General features: G+C 51.0%; 2 protein-coding genes across 6 annotated transcripts in view; one reads left to right on the top strand and one right to left on the bottom strand.

The window, feature by feature from the left end:
• Positions 1 to 764: 764 nt before the first annotated feature.
• On the bottom strand, positions 765 to 10,317 carry Exosc5 (exosome component 5). 2 transcript variants are annotated; one of them, XM_063261365.1, is made up of 7 exons: positions 10,179 to 10,317; positions 9,673 to 9,896; positions 5,524 to 5,637; positions 4,415 to 4,536; positions 3,267 to 3,407; positions 2,406 to 2,495; positions 765 to 1,092 (listed from the first exon to the last, which is right to left on the bottom strand). In XM_063261365.1, exons 2-7 carry the CDS (start codon positions 9,818 to 9,820, stop codon positions 1,000 to 1,002), a joined length of 708 nt encoding a protein of 235 aa, XP_063117435.1. In that variant the 5' UTR covers positions 9,821 to 9,896; positions 10,179 to 10,317; the 3' UTR covers positions 765 to 999. The 2 variants fall into 2 exon arrangements, with proteins under 2 accessions (XP_063117435.1, NP_001100963.2); NM_001107493.2 differs by lacking the exon at positions 10,179 to 10,317 and having other exon boundaries at positions 9,673 to 9,903.
• Bckdha (branched chain keto acid dehydrogenase E1 subunit alpha) overlaps positions 10,291 to 16,592 on the top strand; it is a 28,791-nt gene continuing 22,489 nt past the window's right edge. Inside the window, exon 1 of one of the 4 annotated variants that reach the window (XM_039101525.2) lies at positions 10,291 to 10,423. In XM_039101525.2, coding sequence (XP_038957453.1) covers positions 10,316 to 10,423 — 108 coding nt within the window. In that variant the 5' untranslated portion in view covers positions 10,291 to 10,315. The remainder of the gene's footprint in view (positions 10,424 to 16,592) is intronic. The other 3 variants (XM_017588814.3, XM_063281522.1, NM_012782.1) reach the window with 3 other exon arrangements.

The following is a 16,592-nucleotide window of genomic DNA, read 5'->3' as shown; positions in this document are numbered from 1 at the left end:
CACCCCGTCGGTCCCCAAGAGTGTGTGGGCAGAGGAGCCGACTGGATCCCAGTAGCTTGTTCACATATGGGGTGCTCCTGGAACACGGTTGTTGCCCTGCGTAGCCATGGCTCTGGGACCAGAGTCTCATGGCCCTTTGGTCTTCTTGGGTAGGCTGAGGGCTGACCTCATAGTTACCTAGCTCTTGTCTGTGACATCGTACATGAGGACGGTATCACCCTGTTTCATGGGGTGCGGGATGTAATCCCCTTAAGCCCCCATGTGGACATCTCTTCCCTTTCCTCCTGCCCTTTCCTCCCACGTCAGCCAAGAGCTCACACCTTCCTCCTTCAGGGCAATCTCCAGCTGCTCTACGGTAAAGGCATCCTGATGCGGAATGAGCCCTTCCACCCCCTCAGGTTAACTGTCTCTGTGTGTGCAGAAGAGGAGGTCCGATCCCACGGCAGCTGAGCCACGTGGTTATGAGCTCCTGATGTGGGTGCTGGGAACTCAACCCTGGACCTCTGTAAGCAAAGGAAGTTCTCTTAATGGCTGAGCTCTCTCCAGATCACCTTCCTTTTAAAAGTAAGATGGTCTCATGGAGCCCAGCATGGCCTCAGACTCACTGTGCGGTGGGAAATGATCTCTACCTACCAAGTGGCAAGGACTACTGGCCACACCACCACACCCACCTCTTACCCTGGACCACGCGGCCTGGGTCTCTCGTTCACTGCAGCCCCTTGGCGCCAAGCAGGCTGCTGAATGAGTGCTCTGCAGACACCAGATCAGTGGCTACCGACTCACTCGCTCAACACAGGTGAGCCCTTTTTAATGGTGTCCTGGTGAAGAGAGGGTTGTACCCAGGCCTAGAATGTCCCTAAGCCCCTCCCTAGCCTGCCTCAGCAGCCCCTGCTGCGACAGGACCAGAGGCTACCTGGGCACAGACAGAGGCACAGTGGAGTGCTGGCTGCTGGCGGGTAGGCGGTGGGCGTGGTGGAGGGCGCCCTGCCCTGGCGGGCCTCAGCTCTTGGAGTAGCGCCTCTGCAGGGATTCTCGGTAGAAGCGGAAGATGTGCTGTGAGGCAGCTTGGGCGGCGGCCAGACACTGCTGGAGCTGGGAACGAGAAGCAAGTTAACCCCAAAGGAGTCCCCGAACCTACATCCTCCCCGGCCCTCCTATCACTCCTCACCACCAGGACAGCCATGTCCTTCCTCAGCACCTCCTCATTCCCACCCCACAATGAGACGCTTACATCATGGCGGCAACAATCACCCTGCCGCAGTCACTGTACGTCACTACTCCTGGCTTTGTATTGTGCCGGGGATGCGTGGGACAAACCCTCTACCAATTAAGCCACATCCTCAAGCCCCTAAGCCTGCTCCCTCTTTAATACATAAATCACAGTGCCTGAGCATGCCCTGTGGAGATTAAAGACCAAGTTGAAGGCGTTGGTTCTCTCCTTCTGCCATGGTGGTCCTGGGGACTGAAGTCAGCCGATTAGGCTTGGCAGCAAGCGTTTCTAATTTAGACCCGTCTTCCTAGCCCCTAAGTTTTTTCTTAATGAAATGAGATTAAGGGCTTTGGGGACCACACTCTTCATGAAAGCAACAGGACCTCGAATCCCTGAGATCAGAATCCTCACGCCTTAAAGAACTCAAAGAATTGGAGAGCCTGAGAGGTAGAGGCATAACCCTTTAACCTTCACGTCTTTTGCTGTTATTTGAGACAGGATCTTGCCATGTAGCCCAGGTTGGCCTGGAACTATATATGTAGCTCAAGATGATCTCAGACTTAGCAGCTCTCCTAACTTACGGCCTGCTGAGCGTGACTAGACAGACCTGCCTGGAGCCTCTGCTCTCTTTTTGAGACAAGTTTTTACTACATAGTCCAGGCTGGCCTGGAACTCACACCAGTCCTTCTGCCCCAGCCTCTGAAGTGTTTTGATCACAGCTGTCAGCCCCCAAGCCCAACTCCAATAACTGTAAGAGCCATGAAATGAGAGATCTAAATCAAAAGAAATACAGGCACAGACCCCTTGGGAGCCCAGAATTCTAGAGGGCACTGTTCTGTGCTGACAACTGAATTCAAGCTGAATCCTGTTTTCTGATTTAACCTTTCAGGCTTTCCTTTAAAATGCTACAAAGGAGCATTTTTTTTTTTCTTCTTAAGACAGGATCTCAAAATGTTGCCCTGGCTGGCCTTGAATTCAGAACTATGCCTGCCTGTCTCCCCTGTGCTGAGATTAAACTTGTAGCCCAGAACCCTGTGCACACAGGGCAGGAACTTCAGGAACTAAGCCCTGAGAATGTGCCCTTCCCTGTCCCTTGCAGGGGATATAAAGAAGAGCCTGCTCTGAGCTGGGACAAGGCATTACAGCCAGCGATAGGAGAAAAGATTCTGGGTGGTGCCCCGCCCCACATGGGTACCTCTGCATCAGAATAGAGCCCCTTGGTGGCGGACATGAGCAGCTTCTGCTCCGCACTATCCAGAGCAAAGGTCAGAATGGCCCGGGCCTCCTAGGGACAAGAGGTAGAAGACTGTTAAGTATCCAGGGACCCTCCTTTCTAAGATCTCAGACAGTATCAAACAGGAGTAACTGGATCCTTAGCCTCTAGGTCAGCTGAAGCCCTCTGTCTACATACCAACCCATTCCTAGGTAACTGTTTATTTCTTTGCTCCTATGTCTCTATTCTGAGCAGTTTCCCTGTCCTACAGGGGAAACACAGTGCTGGTCATTTCCTGGCTGCCTCTCCAGCATCCTTCCTTGTTCTGTCCTACATAGGCAAGCCAAAGGCTCTCTTGCCATTAGGCTTTCCTGGTTATCTGATGGGATCCTGGGAAGCCTCCAGACAAGCATCCCGCTTCCCACTCAGGCAGCAGCAGTTGCAGCAAAAGCCACAAAGGTGAGGTGACTGCACCTTTTTCTGTGCCTGTATCTGCAACCCACTGCGATCCTGCTGAGGTCCAGCCACACTGCTAGGGTTTCCAATCACTTCATGTGAAGGGTGGGAAACGGGCTTCCCTGTCATCACCATCACACCAGCACAGGGCATAAGAACCAGAGCTCTGCTCTACGGTTGGGGAGTGAATGCTAGCAAGTTTCTTTTCTGGCTGGTGTAAGTCTGGCTTGAGATGGGTTTCTAGCACTTAAAGCTGAATGAGCCTTGACAAATAGGTCAGAACCCGCCAAGTGTGTCAAGGGTGCACAAGCCAACTGCCATGTTAGGGTCAGGCCTGGAGGCATTCTGAGCTGCAGCCCTTCACCAACACCAGCTTGCCACGCCTACCTTTTCTTGTTTGGTTGTGGGGTCCAGCACAAGATTGCCATCAGGGTCCAGGGCACAGGTGACCCCACAGAAGAGGGCTCGCATGGGCACGCCTGCATCCACCAATGCCATGCAGGCTGCATTCAGGCAACAGGCCAAGAGCTGGGCATCACGGACTGGTTAAGGAGAATGTCTGCTGTGGGGCTGGCCACTAGAACACGCTCACACTTCCTTTTTCCTGCTGATGCCTGCTGCAGACATCGCTGACTGACCACAGAGCAGCAGTGTGGCAGGGCGCATAGGTGGCACTGGCATCGAGTAGTGGCTGCTGCTGCTCCACACTGGGCCTTATTGCCTCTCTCCCAGCTGTAAGATTGTCTGGTTTTCTAAGTCTTAGTATTCCTGTGTCAGATGGGATAATGCCAGGGAACACACACACACACACACACACACACACACACCAAGGGATGTACCAACTATTGCTAGTGAAACAGGGTCAAGGAGAGGGATTCCCAAAGTCACATATGAAAGACACTGGCAAAGCCAGGCTCACCCCCTGGGAATCTAGCGCGCAGCTGCCACGCTGGATAACGGAGCTAAAGACCTTTGCCTGCTCGCTGCTCCCCAGGAGAGAGCCAGGTGCAAGTGCAGAGGCTCTGAGGTGGGGCAGACCTGAGCTTGAGTCCCGCACTTGTTACCATCTTGCTCCACTGGACAAAACACTGCCCCTCTCTGAGTATCAACTTCCTCACCTGAAACAAGGCAACATGAGAAGCACACATGCGGGAGCTCTCGAACAAGAGAGCCTGAGCCCATGTCTTGGGATTTACCCAGGAACTACAGTGCTACCCAGTGCAGGTCCTGTGAGAACTGAATGACTTAACACCATGAGGTGCTCAGTGCCAGGCCTAGCAGCACACAGTGAGTCCTGCTTGCTAATTTTTAAAAATTACATTTATTCCTGTGTGTTCACATGGTGGTTAAAGGACAACTTGTGGGAGTTGGTTTTCCCCTACTACCGTATGAGCCTTGGGAAGTGAACTCAGGCTGGCAAGCACCTTTATCCACTGAGCCATCTTGAGGGCCATGGCCCAGTCTAAGGTCACCCAAATGGAAGCCATAGGGGAGGTCCTGGGCACTTCCTGGAGGAGAGGGCTGGGGAAGGATACAGAGCCAGTGTCGCTCACCACCTGCAGCACCACGGTGATTGAGGTCCGGGGGTGCAGGGCCCCTAGAACCACTGCCTCACACGTGTTCCTGATCAGTCGCTCCCGGCTCTTCTCAGCCACGCCTGGGGAGATGGGAAGCGGTCAGGTTCTTCCCTTCCACCCTGTCATCTTGCTCTGCTCGATCCAGCCTCTGGAGGGAGACTTCAGGAAGGGGCTGTCAGCTTCGGCCCGGGATGGTGTACACACTCCCAGGAGAGTCTGAACGTTTCTGGGTAACACCCGCTATGCCTAACCTTGGCCAGGGGTCTGGCAGCCAGCCACCCAAGGAGGAAAACCTGGACGTGGCCATGTTCTGTGATACTGGCCGTATCTACTCCCACCAGAGCAGGCCCATCCCACCACGGGTGGGGAGATGTGGTAACTAACAGGTTAGAAAAACAAGGTAATGGGAAGGAAGAGAGAGGAAGGCAGAGACGTGGCTCAAGAGAGGGTGGCTCGGGGTTGGGGATTTAGCTCAGTGGTAGAGTGCTTGCCTAGGAAGCGCAAGGCCCTGGGTTTGGTCCCCAGCTCCAGAAAAAAAAAAAAAAAGAACCAAAAAAAAAAAAAAAAAAAAAAAAGATTGTAGGAAGAGAGGGTGGTTCTGGTGGTCAGGTCTGTAATCTTGGGACTTGATCCCCCCGGCAGCGGGATCACAAATTTGAGGGCAGCCTGGGTTACAAAGAGAGCTCACTACCAGCTCAGAGGATTTGAGACTGTCTCAAAAAGTCAATAGGGCTGGCTGCATGGCCTCGCCACATAGCCTTAAATTCACCAGGGAAAGGCTAATGGCGTGGCTCTGGGCTAGAATGCCTGCCTGGAGCCCACCTGTGCGGATCCCGGAAGCCTAAGCTCTGCAGAGGGCTCGACCAGAATCCACCCTGGAGGAGCTTCTGCCTCACAGACGTGGTGCTCTGGACTCCATTCCAGTGCAGCAGAATCAAAGGCTGGGCAAAGAGGGAGGAGAGCAGTGCAGAGAGACTGGACATTCGAGCATCGAGGACTCAGGAGGTCCTGACGAGCCGGGTTCCTTTTTTTACGGGGTGGGGTGGGGGTCAGTGGAGTCCAGTTACCGGGCAGGCCGATCTTCGGCCTCAGGATCACTTCAAGGGTGGCTTTGTTGAAGATTTCTTTGCTGACCTTCACCTCGGCCGGCCCGTAGACTCCAGCCAGGACAGAGGTATCACCTGGGGGAACACGAGGGAGGCCTTGGTTACTCTGTGCCACCCTGAGCACTTCTTTCCTCTGCTCTCTCATTTTTAGGCGGGGATCACCCACCACTTGAGCAGGGGCACTGTCTTCCTCGGGGCATTTCTTTTTTTTTTTTTAAGGAGCTGGGGACCGAACCCAGGGCCTTGAGCTTGCTAGGCAAGCGTTCTACCACTGAGCTAAATCCCCAACCCCCCCTCAGGGCATTTCTGTGCCGATCAGGTGACTGGGTCTCACAGCAGCAGGAGGCCATGTGTCTCAGCATCGCACAAGAAGATGAAATAAACACGGACTTTAAAGAGAAGCAGTTCCCTTCAAACATGCAGGACACTGGTCAGCAGGGGCAGAGCTTACTGCGGACCTCAGCCATGGTGAATTGTTAGAGACAGTTGGGGCCGCAGGGATGGCTGGGTGGTGGTGGTGTGTCAACATGCACGCCGCTCTCCCAGAGGACTAGAAATGAGTTCCCAGCACCCCCATCAGGCAGCTTACAACCACCACATCACCCAGCTCCGAGAGATCGACACCCTCTTCTGCCCTTCATGGGCACTGGCACACACATGGCTCTCACCCCCGAAGTACATACACATCCCAGTGTTTGGGAGACAGACAGGAGGATCAGGAAATCAAGATCATCCTTGGTTCCGAGCTAAGTTTGAGGCCACCCTGAGCTACATGAGACCATCTCATAAGCCAACCAAACAAATCCCTTATTAGATATAATTAAAATATATTAGTAAAAGCATTTTAAAAGGACAAATGAACAAAAAAAGATTGTGATGTGTAGGGGGGGGTCTTAATTTCTGCATATTTTCCCAGAGTGGTTACAAATGGGTCTGGAGAGTAAAAAGTCTGGCTTCTGGTCCCGTCCGGGTCTTACTGGCCCTTGTGTGAGGAGTTTGTTAATGTCTGCAGGCTTCAGAGAGGCTCCCTACGACAGGAAGGCATTGCACTGCACAGCAGTCTCCACGTTTCTGACATAACTCCCGCTTTACAGCACAGCTGCACACTGATAAAATGTATGTGTACAGTGGATCACAGGTTGGGGCTGGAGAGATGGCTCGCAACCATTTGTAACTACATTTTTGGGAAGTTCACACTCTTCTGTCCTGCTCGGGCACTGGGGACATCCATAGGAAATCAATCATTTAAAAGTTGAGGGCTCAGGGATGTCACTCTGTGGTGGGGCATTCATGCTAAATCCAAAGCAGAAAATAGGATGACAAACCTACACGGGCAGCTTCCGGGGCTCTGTAGGTTTCCACTGGACTTTTTTTTCTTCCTTCCTTCCCCCGCCCCTTAAAAGATTTATTTATTTTATTTATATGAGTACACTGTGGCTGTCTCCAGACACACCAGAAGAGGGCATCGGATCCCATTACAGGTGGTTGGTTGCTGGGATTTGAACTGAGGACCTCTGGAGGAGCAGTCAGTGCTCTTAACCACTGGGCCATCTCTCCAGCCCTCCATTGGACTTTCTGCAGTCAGGTTCTGTGTGGTCAAGGCTGGCCTCGCCCATGCTGTGCAGCTGAGTGACCCTGGCACGAGCTGCTCCTCCTGCCTTTATTTATCTCCCTGCTGCTAGGATTAGGGGTTCAGTACCATCGGTTTTGTTTTTGTTGGGTTTTTTTCTTTTTATCAATTTTGCTTGTAAGGTAAGACACTGTGCTGGCTAGTTACTTCCTTTGCTTTGCATTTGGTAAACTCAGCACGAGTTAGCCATACCTGGAAAGAGGAAACTCAACTGAGGCAACTGAGGGACTGCCTCCATCAGAAGGGTCTGTAGGCAAGTCTGCAGGGGAATTCACACACTCCCGGACCCAAGGCATTTCACTGATTAACAACTGATATGGAAGGGTCCCACTCGCTGTGGGCGGCGCTGCTGTTGGGCAGGTGGTCCTGGGTTATAAATGAAAACAGGCTGAGCAAGCCATGAAAGGCAAGGGCTCCTCCATGGTTCAGTTCCTGCTTCAATGGACTTGGGGTATGTAGGCCAAACAAACCTTTTCCTCCACAGGTTGCTTCTGGTCATGGTCCTTATTAGAGCAAGAGGAGCCTAATGAGGTCAGCTATGAAGTAATAGGGTTAGTGTGTCATTTATCACATATACCCATCATTTGCACTGCTCACTGATGCCACGCCCCCTCCCATAGGGTGTTCTTGCAGGAGCCTTTGAGGTCAGATGTGTCTGCAACATTTTTTTAAAAAGATTTATTTATTTATTATATATAAGTACACTGTCGCTGTCTTCAGACACACCAGAAGAGGACATCAAATCCCATTACAGATGGTTGTGAGCCACCATGTGGTTGCTGGGAATTGAACTCAGGACCTCTGGAAGAGCAGTCAGTGCTCTTAACCACTGAGCCATCTCTCCAGCCCCATCTGCAACATTCTTTTTGAAAGTCTGCAAGGTCTCCAATTTGCACCAGGGCCCCGTGGTTTAGAGTTTTAGAACATGGAAGGGTTCCCATTCTATTTCTTATATCTCGAGAGACAGGAGACGCTGAGTTTAGCAAGTGAGCAAAACCAGGAGCCAGCCTGGGATGAGAACACTATTACATCTGCGGGTGCTTTTCCAAGGAAACCCAATGGGACAGGGTCTTAGCGCCAACATCTGCCCTGAAACCAGAAGTGACCCAACTAGACTCAGGTGCTTACTAGAGCTACACAGTAGCTGTTCCTGTTCTGCTGTATAAACTGTGCTCTCGGCAAGCAAAATAGTCTCTTCTTTCCCACCATCTCTACAACGGGGCTACAGAAATTCTCCCCTTTTCAGTCCCTAGGATTTATTTTATTTTTAATTATGTGCATGCATGCTTGTGCAAGCCCCCCCTCTCTTTCTCTGTGTGTGTGTGTGTGTGTGTGTGTGTGTGTGTGTGTGTGTGTGTGTCCCTGCATGCAGAGGCTTCTAATCCCCTAGCTCCTGAGTTACAAGTGCTTGACAGCCTCCTGAATAGATGTTGGGAACTGAACTTTGTCCTCTTCAAGAGCCACAAGTGTTCTTAACCACCAAACCATCTCTCCAGTTCCCGGTTGTCTCCCTTTTTTTTTCTCCCCAAGACAGGGTTTCCTGGAACTCCTCTCCACAAACCAGGCTGGCCTCGAACTCATAGAGACCCTGCCTCTGTTTCCCAAGTGTTGTGACTAAAGGTGTTATTTCTTTTCTTAAGCTCCTGTCAGTCTTCAACTCTTGTCCCATCTACCAGATCCCTTCCCAGGAAAATGCCTGAACAGTTGTCTTAACTGTCCTTTCTTGCTCTCTCTGACCCACCACTACCCCACACTAACTTACTAGCCATAAAGTGATCAGCTCTTAATATCTCAAACACAACTCCCCATTGTCAACTCCATCTTTGTCCTCTTCATTTGTCTACTCTGGTAGTTTTTTACCCTCCCATGACCTCTCAAAGTTGGTTGGCTGGACTGGGATACAGGGTTATGTGGGCCTCAGCCTCGAGATCTCTCTTTTCTTTCTATTCATTTACCCTGATGAGACGTGTATACCAAGGAAAGGCATGTTTTCTCAAATGATGGGACCAGAGAAGGGGAGCTACTTGTTAGCCCAGGATGGGAGGATCACGTTCAATTTTCAGAGCATTTACTTAGGTATATCACCTGCCACAGTAATTATATTTAAACCAGTAGTGGTGATGTGTCTGTCTCAAAGGGTATTTATGCAAATAAACACCTTAGCCTCAACCGATGATGTATGGATCCAGAAGTGTTTTTTAAGAAATCTAGTCAAGGATAATATTTGCCTTGGTGAAACACCTATTCTGGAATATTCACTCTTAGGAGAGGGGTCTTGCCCTGGATTTCTTCCAAGAGGTATTGACCAGCCTGGCCAAATCATTTCTTCTCGAGTCGGGAGGTGGGTATACGCAATATCTAGAAATAAATTCTCCAAGGAGGTGGGCGTACTTGGTTGCACACTACACAGTAACCGCTCTTCAAAAACCCTTCTTCGGTGAGGATGGCGCGCGCTGAGTTAAACCTTGTTAAAGTCGTACCTTGCAGAAAAGAAGCAGATCCATCCGGCCGGGACAGCAGGTTTTGCTCACAAGCAAAGTGCCGGAGGCTGCAGACTGGACTTCGAGGGCTGGACTCTGTTCCGGTGTCAGTGAGTACCTTGGCGTCTGCACGCTTTGCTCCCTCCATAGCCGCTGACCACGCGCGCTGGGGCTCCTACCGTAGCTTCCGCTCAGCCGCACGCGCAGTTCTACCGGCCGTGTACCTACCGCGCAAGCGCCAATCTAGGGCACTCCCGAAGTGGCCCTAGCACGTGGCTCGGCGTTTACTAACAATCTGGTCCTGCCCACCTCCACCTCCCAATTCTGGCAAAGCCATTGGAGAATAGGGAATAAGGGGCAGGACTTGGACTAGGCCCATTTTGCCCAAGGCCCCGGGCCCTGAACCCTGGAGGTTCAAGTGAGGTTGTCCTTTTTATTGCCTGATATTGGAACAACTCCAAGCAGACGACTGGAGCAATTTTAAAGAATAAAAATGGTCAACTTACTTATTTCTACGTCTTTGTTGCTAGGCGGTTGGAAGAAAATAGTGCGTTGGCCTAGTGGTGCTGAGATTTGAATAAGGCATCTGATGGGACAGACGCATGTCTATCTCCTGAGAAAGGAGGAGTGGTTACTAGCCAAGATGGCGGTAGCGATGTCCGCGGCCAAGATCTGGAGGCCGAGCCGTGGCCTGCGCCAGGCTGCCCTCTTGCTGTTGGGGCGACCTGGGGCTCGGGGCTTGGCTAGATTCGTGAGTACCTGGCCCCCACAGTGTCTTTCTTGGGGAGAAATAGAGACGTAACTGTTATTGTTACAGTGTGCGTGGGGCACCGCGGGCTGTGAAGGAAGAGCAGATTCAGAAAGAAAAGGACCGGGAAACTTTTTGAAGAGAAATTCAAGGGAAGGCTCCCTTTAGAGCAAAAGCAAGGCAGCTACTTGCGGGCTTCGATGGAAGGAGACGAGTAAGGGATGAGACGGGGGTTGAAAGGACAGATCAGGTTTTCATAGGGTTCTACATTACTTAAATTCCAATTGTAAAGGGAGTCGAGCAAGAAACTCGTTTGTTTCCTATGTCCCCTGACCAAAATTCAAGGCGAGGGACTTTTCCATGACTGTCATTTACAGAAGATGATCATGAAGGGAGACAGAGCGAGAAGTTCAAACAGGACCCTTTGCCCACGTTATTTTTTTTTTTGAGACAGGATCTCACCCACTCATCTGGGATGGCCTTTAGCTCACCCAGATGCTTAGATAGGTATCCGAACTGGAGATAGTCCTGTCCCAGTCTCCCAAGTCCTGATATTACAGATGTGCGCTACGGTGCTTGGCTGCCCACTTTTCTTGAAAACACTCGAGAAAACTCGGAATCTCTTTTGATCTATTGTTGATAAGGGCAGGATAACACTTCCAAATGCTGTTGCGATCTGGCGATGTACCACAGTGCAGAATGCTTGCCTCACACTTGCCACGTCCAGAATTTGGCTCCTAGCCCCGCGCTTTTTGTTTATCTGGATATGGCGACATGTGTCTGTAATTTCAGCGCTTGGGAGGTGGAAGGCAAGGAATTTGAGGCCAGTTTGAGCTGCATGAGACCCTCTCTCAAAAAAAAAAAAAAACCCGAAAAGATTTTTAAAAATGCTTTCCTTATTTTTTATTTCATGTGCATTGTTGTTTGGTCTGAATGAAGGTGTTGGATCCCATAGAACTTGAGTTAAATACAGACAGTTTTGGGCTGCCATATGGGTGCTGGAAATTAAACCCAGTTCCTCTAGAAGAATAACCAGTGCTCTTAGTCATCACTGAGCCATCTCCCCAGTCCCCTCAAAAAGATTTTTTAAAAAAGTCTAAGGCCTGGTGTGGTGATGTGTGCTTCTGATTCCAGGCAGAGGCAGGCAGATTTCTGAGCTCCAGGCCAGCCAGAGCTTCATCGTGAGACTGTCTTTTTTTTTCCATTAATTTATTTTTTCACTCCACACTCTGAATATCGGCACCCCCTCTCCTCCCAGCTACCCCCACAGCTCCTCTCGTTCCCTTCCACCACTTCTCCTTCGAAAAGTGGGGAGCTCCTCTCACCTCCCCAGCATATCAGGTCACTGCAGTACCATGCACCAAGGCCAGACAAGGTGGTCCAGCCAGGAGTAAGGAATCCGCAGTCAGGCAACAGGTTCAGAGGCAGTTGTTGGGGGTCCCACATGAAGACCAAGCACCACACAAGTGTGTGTGGGCCCAGGTCCAGCCCATGCTCATTCTTTAGTTGGTGGTTTAGTCTCTGAGAGCCCCCAAGGGTCCAGGTTAATTGACTGTGGTCTTCGTGTGGAGGCTCCATCCTCCTCCGGGGCCCCCAGTCCTTCCCCCAACTCCTCCACAAGACTACCCAGGTTCAGGTTAATGTTTGGCTCGGGGGAGGGGGTGTGTCTCTGAATCTGTTTCTATCTGCTGCTGGGTTGAGCTTCTCAGAGGTCAGTTAGGCTGCATTCCTGTCTGCAAGTATTAACAGCATCAGGGATTGGTTCCATGGGATGGGTCCCGACCTGGGCCAGTCATTGGTCAGTCACTCCCTCTGTCTGTGCTCCATCCATGTCCCTGCACATCTTGTAGGCAGGACATATTCTGGGTCAAAGGTTCTGTGGGTGGGTCCCTCCACTTGGAGTCTTGCCTGGCTACAGGCAGTGTCCATTTCAGGTGCCATATTCCCCACCGCTGGGAGTCTCAGCTAGAGTCGTCCCTATCAGCTCCTTGGGGCCTCCCCATCCCTCCCAGGACTCTGGCACATCGAGAGACAACTCAACCCCCCACACCCCCCTCTGTACTTGTTCCCCTCTGTGAATTACAGGCCAGCCTTGTCTGTAGAGTTTCAGGATAGCCAGAGCTATATAGCAAGATCGTCCCTTACAAAAGAAAAATTTTGTCGGCAATGCCTGGTTAGAGGGTTTTGACATAAATTCCCAGTGGAATCAGGTCTGGTTAAGTGGCTGGAGTCTAGAGCTGTACCACGTGATTTGGCCTCTCTGCTCTGCCACTTGCCAGTTGTGTAGCCTTGGGCAAGCAACCACCTACAGCTCAAGGCTCTCCATACACTGCCAGTGGTGGGCATGTCATAGGGCTGCTGTGGAGATGCCAGCTTGAGGGCAGTGCAAATTGGGCCCAGCACAGAAGGGCAGTGGGAATGCCTGCCTTATGTTAGGGGTGAGGGCCGAGACCACAGAGATTGGGAGAGAAAAAGGGTGACCTGGGCGAAGCATCTCCATCTTTTATGAGGCTGTGTTTGCTCCTCTGTGTATTTCATAGGACAGAGAAGATAGATAGAAGCTCTGGGGTGAAGAGAAGGGGACAAACAGGTGAGCTGGATGAGGAAGGTTGTCAGTTGAAGCCAGCAAATACAGAAAGGTTGCTGGAGCTGGTGGGGGAGGGGCAGGCTCCTGCCTGCGTGCTGTTCTCCTTGGCTTTTTTTTTTTTTTTTTTTTTTTGGCAATCAAATCCTTCACAGCTGACTTCAGTCCCTGGACTCATTGGCTGAGCAGGTAGGCTGAGCTTCCAGCAGAAGTGAGGTACCCCAGGGAAAGGTCATTGTGGCTGATTAAATCTGTTTTCCTGCTGGCGCAGTCTTCTGTTATTGTTTATTGTCCCCGGATTTCTTTACTTATTTGAGAGGACATTTGGAGGAACAGCAGGAGGGAGCAGTCTGTATCTTTCATTATATATTTCATTGTATATTTAACTTTTTCCATTTCCCCCCACTTTTTGGCAGTGTCTTCTGTAGCTCAGGCTGGCCTCCCACCTCACCGTAAAGCTGAGGATGACCTTGAACCCCTGCTCTTCCTGCCTCCACGTCAGTGTTAGGATTAGAATTGTGCACCACTATGACTGCTTTTTTCCCCATTAATTTATTTATGTATTCACTTTACATCCCAATATCTGCCTCCTCCCAGTGCCCCCTCCCTCAGTTCCTCCTCCTACTCCCCCACCATGCCTGCTGGGGATTGAACTCAGGACTTACACATGCCAGGCAAGCACTCGACCTACTGAGGTTCATCCTCAGCCTCTTCTATCTTCTCTCCCTCCTCCTTACACCCTCCCTCTCTTCTTCCTCCCTTCCTTTTTGCTGGGGGTGGCTCTAGAACCCCTGATTCTCTTGCCTCTATGTCTCAGATGCTGGGGTTTCAGGAATTTGCTATCATGTCTGGCCTTATATTCTCTCTCTTGATTTTATTCTTTTTGTTTTGGGTCTTTTTGAGACAGGGTTTCTCTATGTAACTCTGACTGTCCTGTCCTGACACTTGTTTTGTAGACCACACTACCCTCAGATTCACAGAGACCTGCCTGCCTCTGTCTCCCCAGGCTGGGACTAAAGGCTTACACCAACACACCCAGTTCTGGCTTTTAAACATTTTTTTTTTTTTATCAATCTTCTTTTCATACAGTATGCTTTGATCACATCTCACTGTGCTTCCCGTACATGTTTTTCTTTCACTAGGTTTCTGGTTTTAGACCAACTCTTGAGGTGCAGTCTGGTTCACCTAGAATTTTCTAACCCAGGCTCATACTCAGGATCCTCCTGCCTCAGCTCCTCCTGCCTCAGCCTTCAGAGTAGTCAGATCTCAGGCGAGTGCTGCTGTGCCTACCCCTTTACCTTCTGAGTGGTAGCAGCAGGCTTGGGGATAGCAAAAGAAGATTTTTAGATCCACGGTCATCTGACCAAGCTTTCCCAGACAGAGTAGATGTCTTATCTCTGTGCTGTGCTGTCCAGTACAGTAGCACCAGGCATAGGTAGCCAGCACAGTTTTAGAACTGTGGGGCTTCTTCATGAAACAAGCTTGTCCTATGTGTAGTATAATTCAGGCTGACCTCGGACTGGTGGTCCTCCTGGCTGAGCTTTGAAATGCTGGAATTACAGGTGTTTGCATCTGTGTTCAGTTTGAAGGTTTACTGGTGTTTTAATTATTATTTATTCTTTGAACATTTTATATTTGTATATATTTTGGTGAAATCCTCTCCACCTTCCCCACTTCCAGTTCTGCCTAGGATCCTCACATCCCTTGAGACTCTGTGTCCTCTTAGACTTGTTTGTTTGTGTGTTTATTGAGACAGGGTCTATCTACAGAACCGCAGCTGTCCCTGGAACTCACTGTGTGGACCAGACAGGCCTTGCACTCACAGAGATCCTCCTGCCTCTGCCTTCTGAGTGCTGGTGAGTCCAGTTAATATTGCCCATATATGAATGGGTGTAGACTCATCCACTGGGGCCTGGGGAATCTACCAGGGGCCTAAAGAAAATGGTTCTTCCTTCCCTAGCAGCTGGCAACTGCTAATAGACCTAATGGAATGGGGTCTTGAGAGCACCTCCCTAAACCTTGCTGGAACTTCTAACTGTCTTCATCTTGTGCAGTGTTTATAAGTTACCATGACTGCTGTGAATTATGTTTACAATAGCTGTGTCACCAGGACAGAGATTCTGCAGAAGTTCCACCCATCCTACAGTAGCTCCTCCCATCCTGCAGCAGCTCCTCCCATCCTGCAGCAGCTCCTCCCATCCTGCAGCAGCTCCTCCCATCCTACAGTAGCTCCTCCCATCCTGCAGCAGCCCCACCCATCCTACAGTAGCTCCTCCCATCCTGCAGCAGCTCCTCCCATCCTGCAGTAGCTCCTCCCATCCTGCAGCAGCTCCTCCCATCCTGTAACAGCTCCTCCCATCCTACAGTAGCTCCTCCCATCCTGCAGCAGCTCCTCCCATCCTGCAGTAGCTCCTCCCATCCTACAGCAGCTCCTCCCATCCTGCAGTAGCTCCTCCCATCCTGCAGCAGCTCCTCCCATCCTGTAACAGCTCCTTCCATCCTGCAGCAGCTCCTCCCATCCTGCAGCAGCTCCACCCATACTGTAACAGCTCCTCCCATCCTGCAGCAGCTCCTCCTATACTGTAACAGCTCCTCCCATCCTGCAGCAGCTCCTCCCACCCTACAGCAGCTCTTCCCATCCTGCAGCAGCTCCTCCCATCCTGCAGTAGCTCCTCCCATCCTACAGCAGCTCCTCCCATCCTGCAGTAGCTCCTCCCATCCTGCAGCAGCTCCTCCCATCCTGCAGCAGCTCCTCCCATCCTGTAACAGCTCCTTCCATCCTGCAGCAGCTCCTCCCATCCTGCAGCAGCTCCACCCATACTGTAACAGCTCCTCCCATCCTGCAGCAGCTCCTCCTATACTGTAACAGCTCCTCCCATCCTGCAGCAGCTCCTCCCACCCTACAGCAGCTCTTCCCATCCTGCAGCAGCTCCTCCCATCCTGCAGCAGCTCCTCCCATCCTGCAGCAGCTCCTCCCATCCTGCAGCAGCTCCTCCCATCCTGCAGCAGCTCCTCCCATCCTGCAGCAGCTTCTCCCATCCTGCAGCAGCTCCTCCCATTCTTGCAATTCTTATGTTCTTTCTGGCTGCTCTTTCTTTTTTTTTTTTTTTTTTTTCCGGAGCTGGGGACCGAACCCAGGGCCTTGCGCTTCCTAGGCAAGCGCTCTACCACTGAGCTAAATCCCCAACCCCTCTGGCTGCTCTTTCACAGGGCTTCCTGAGCTTTGGATATTAATGTCTGGTGGTGATGTTAATGTCTCATTTACAGCTGAGCACTTACAGTCACTTATTCTGAGCACAGAGCAGTAATGTGTCTGCATTAACCACTACCCATTTCAATAAGAAGCTTCTCTGGTTAAGGTTGGGAGAATCACAAATCTATGGTATAGACATCAATATTTAGAAGACAGTTTGAAAACATGGCCATTTAGGAAAACAGCTCCTATAGAAGCTCAGTAGGTTCTACCTACTGTAGCTCAGTAGGTTCTCCTCTAGTTCCTATGGCTTCCCTAGTCATATGTTTTGACCTGGGTTACAGTACCAGGTAAGGAGTCCTCCCTGTGGAGCAGGTATTCAATCAAGAGAACAG

This window comes from Rattus norvegicus, chromosome 1, assembly GCF_036323735.1.
Source record: "Rattus norvegicus strain BN/NHsdMcwi chromosome 1, GRCr8, whole genome shotgun sequence".
NCBI lineage: Eukaryota > Metazoa > Chordata > Mammalia > Rodentia > Muridae > Rattus > Rattus norvegicus.
The sequence above is the reverse complement of the archived record's forward strand: the minus strand, read 5'-3'. Positions and strand labels throughout refer to the sequence as shown.

Excerpts from the sequence above, each read along its gene's own strand:
- Exosc5 (XM_063261365.1), bottom strand. The coding sequence starts at position 9,820 with ATGGAGGGAGCAAAGCGTGCAGACGCCAAGGTACTCACTGACACCGGA. Across the intron at positions 5,638-9,672 it reads ATCTGCTTCTTTTCTGCAAG|GTGATACCTCTGTCCTGGCT; the intron begins GTACGACTTTAA and ends GTGTTCCCCCAG. Across the intron at positions 3,408-4,414 it reads TGGTGAGCGACACTGGCTCT|CTCTTGGCCTGTTGCCTGAA; the intron begins GTATCCTTCCCC and ends CGTGATGCCCAG.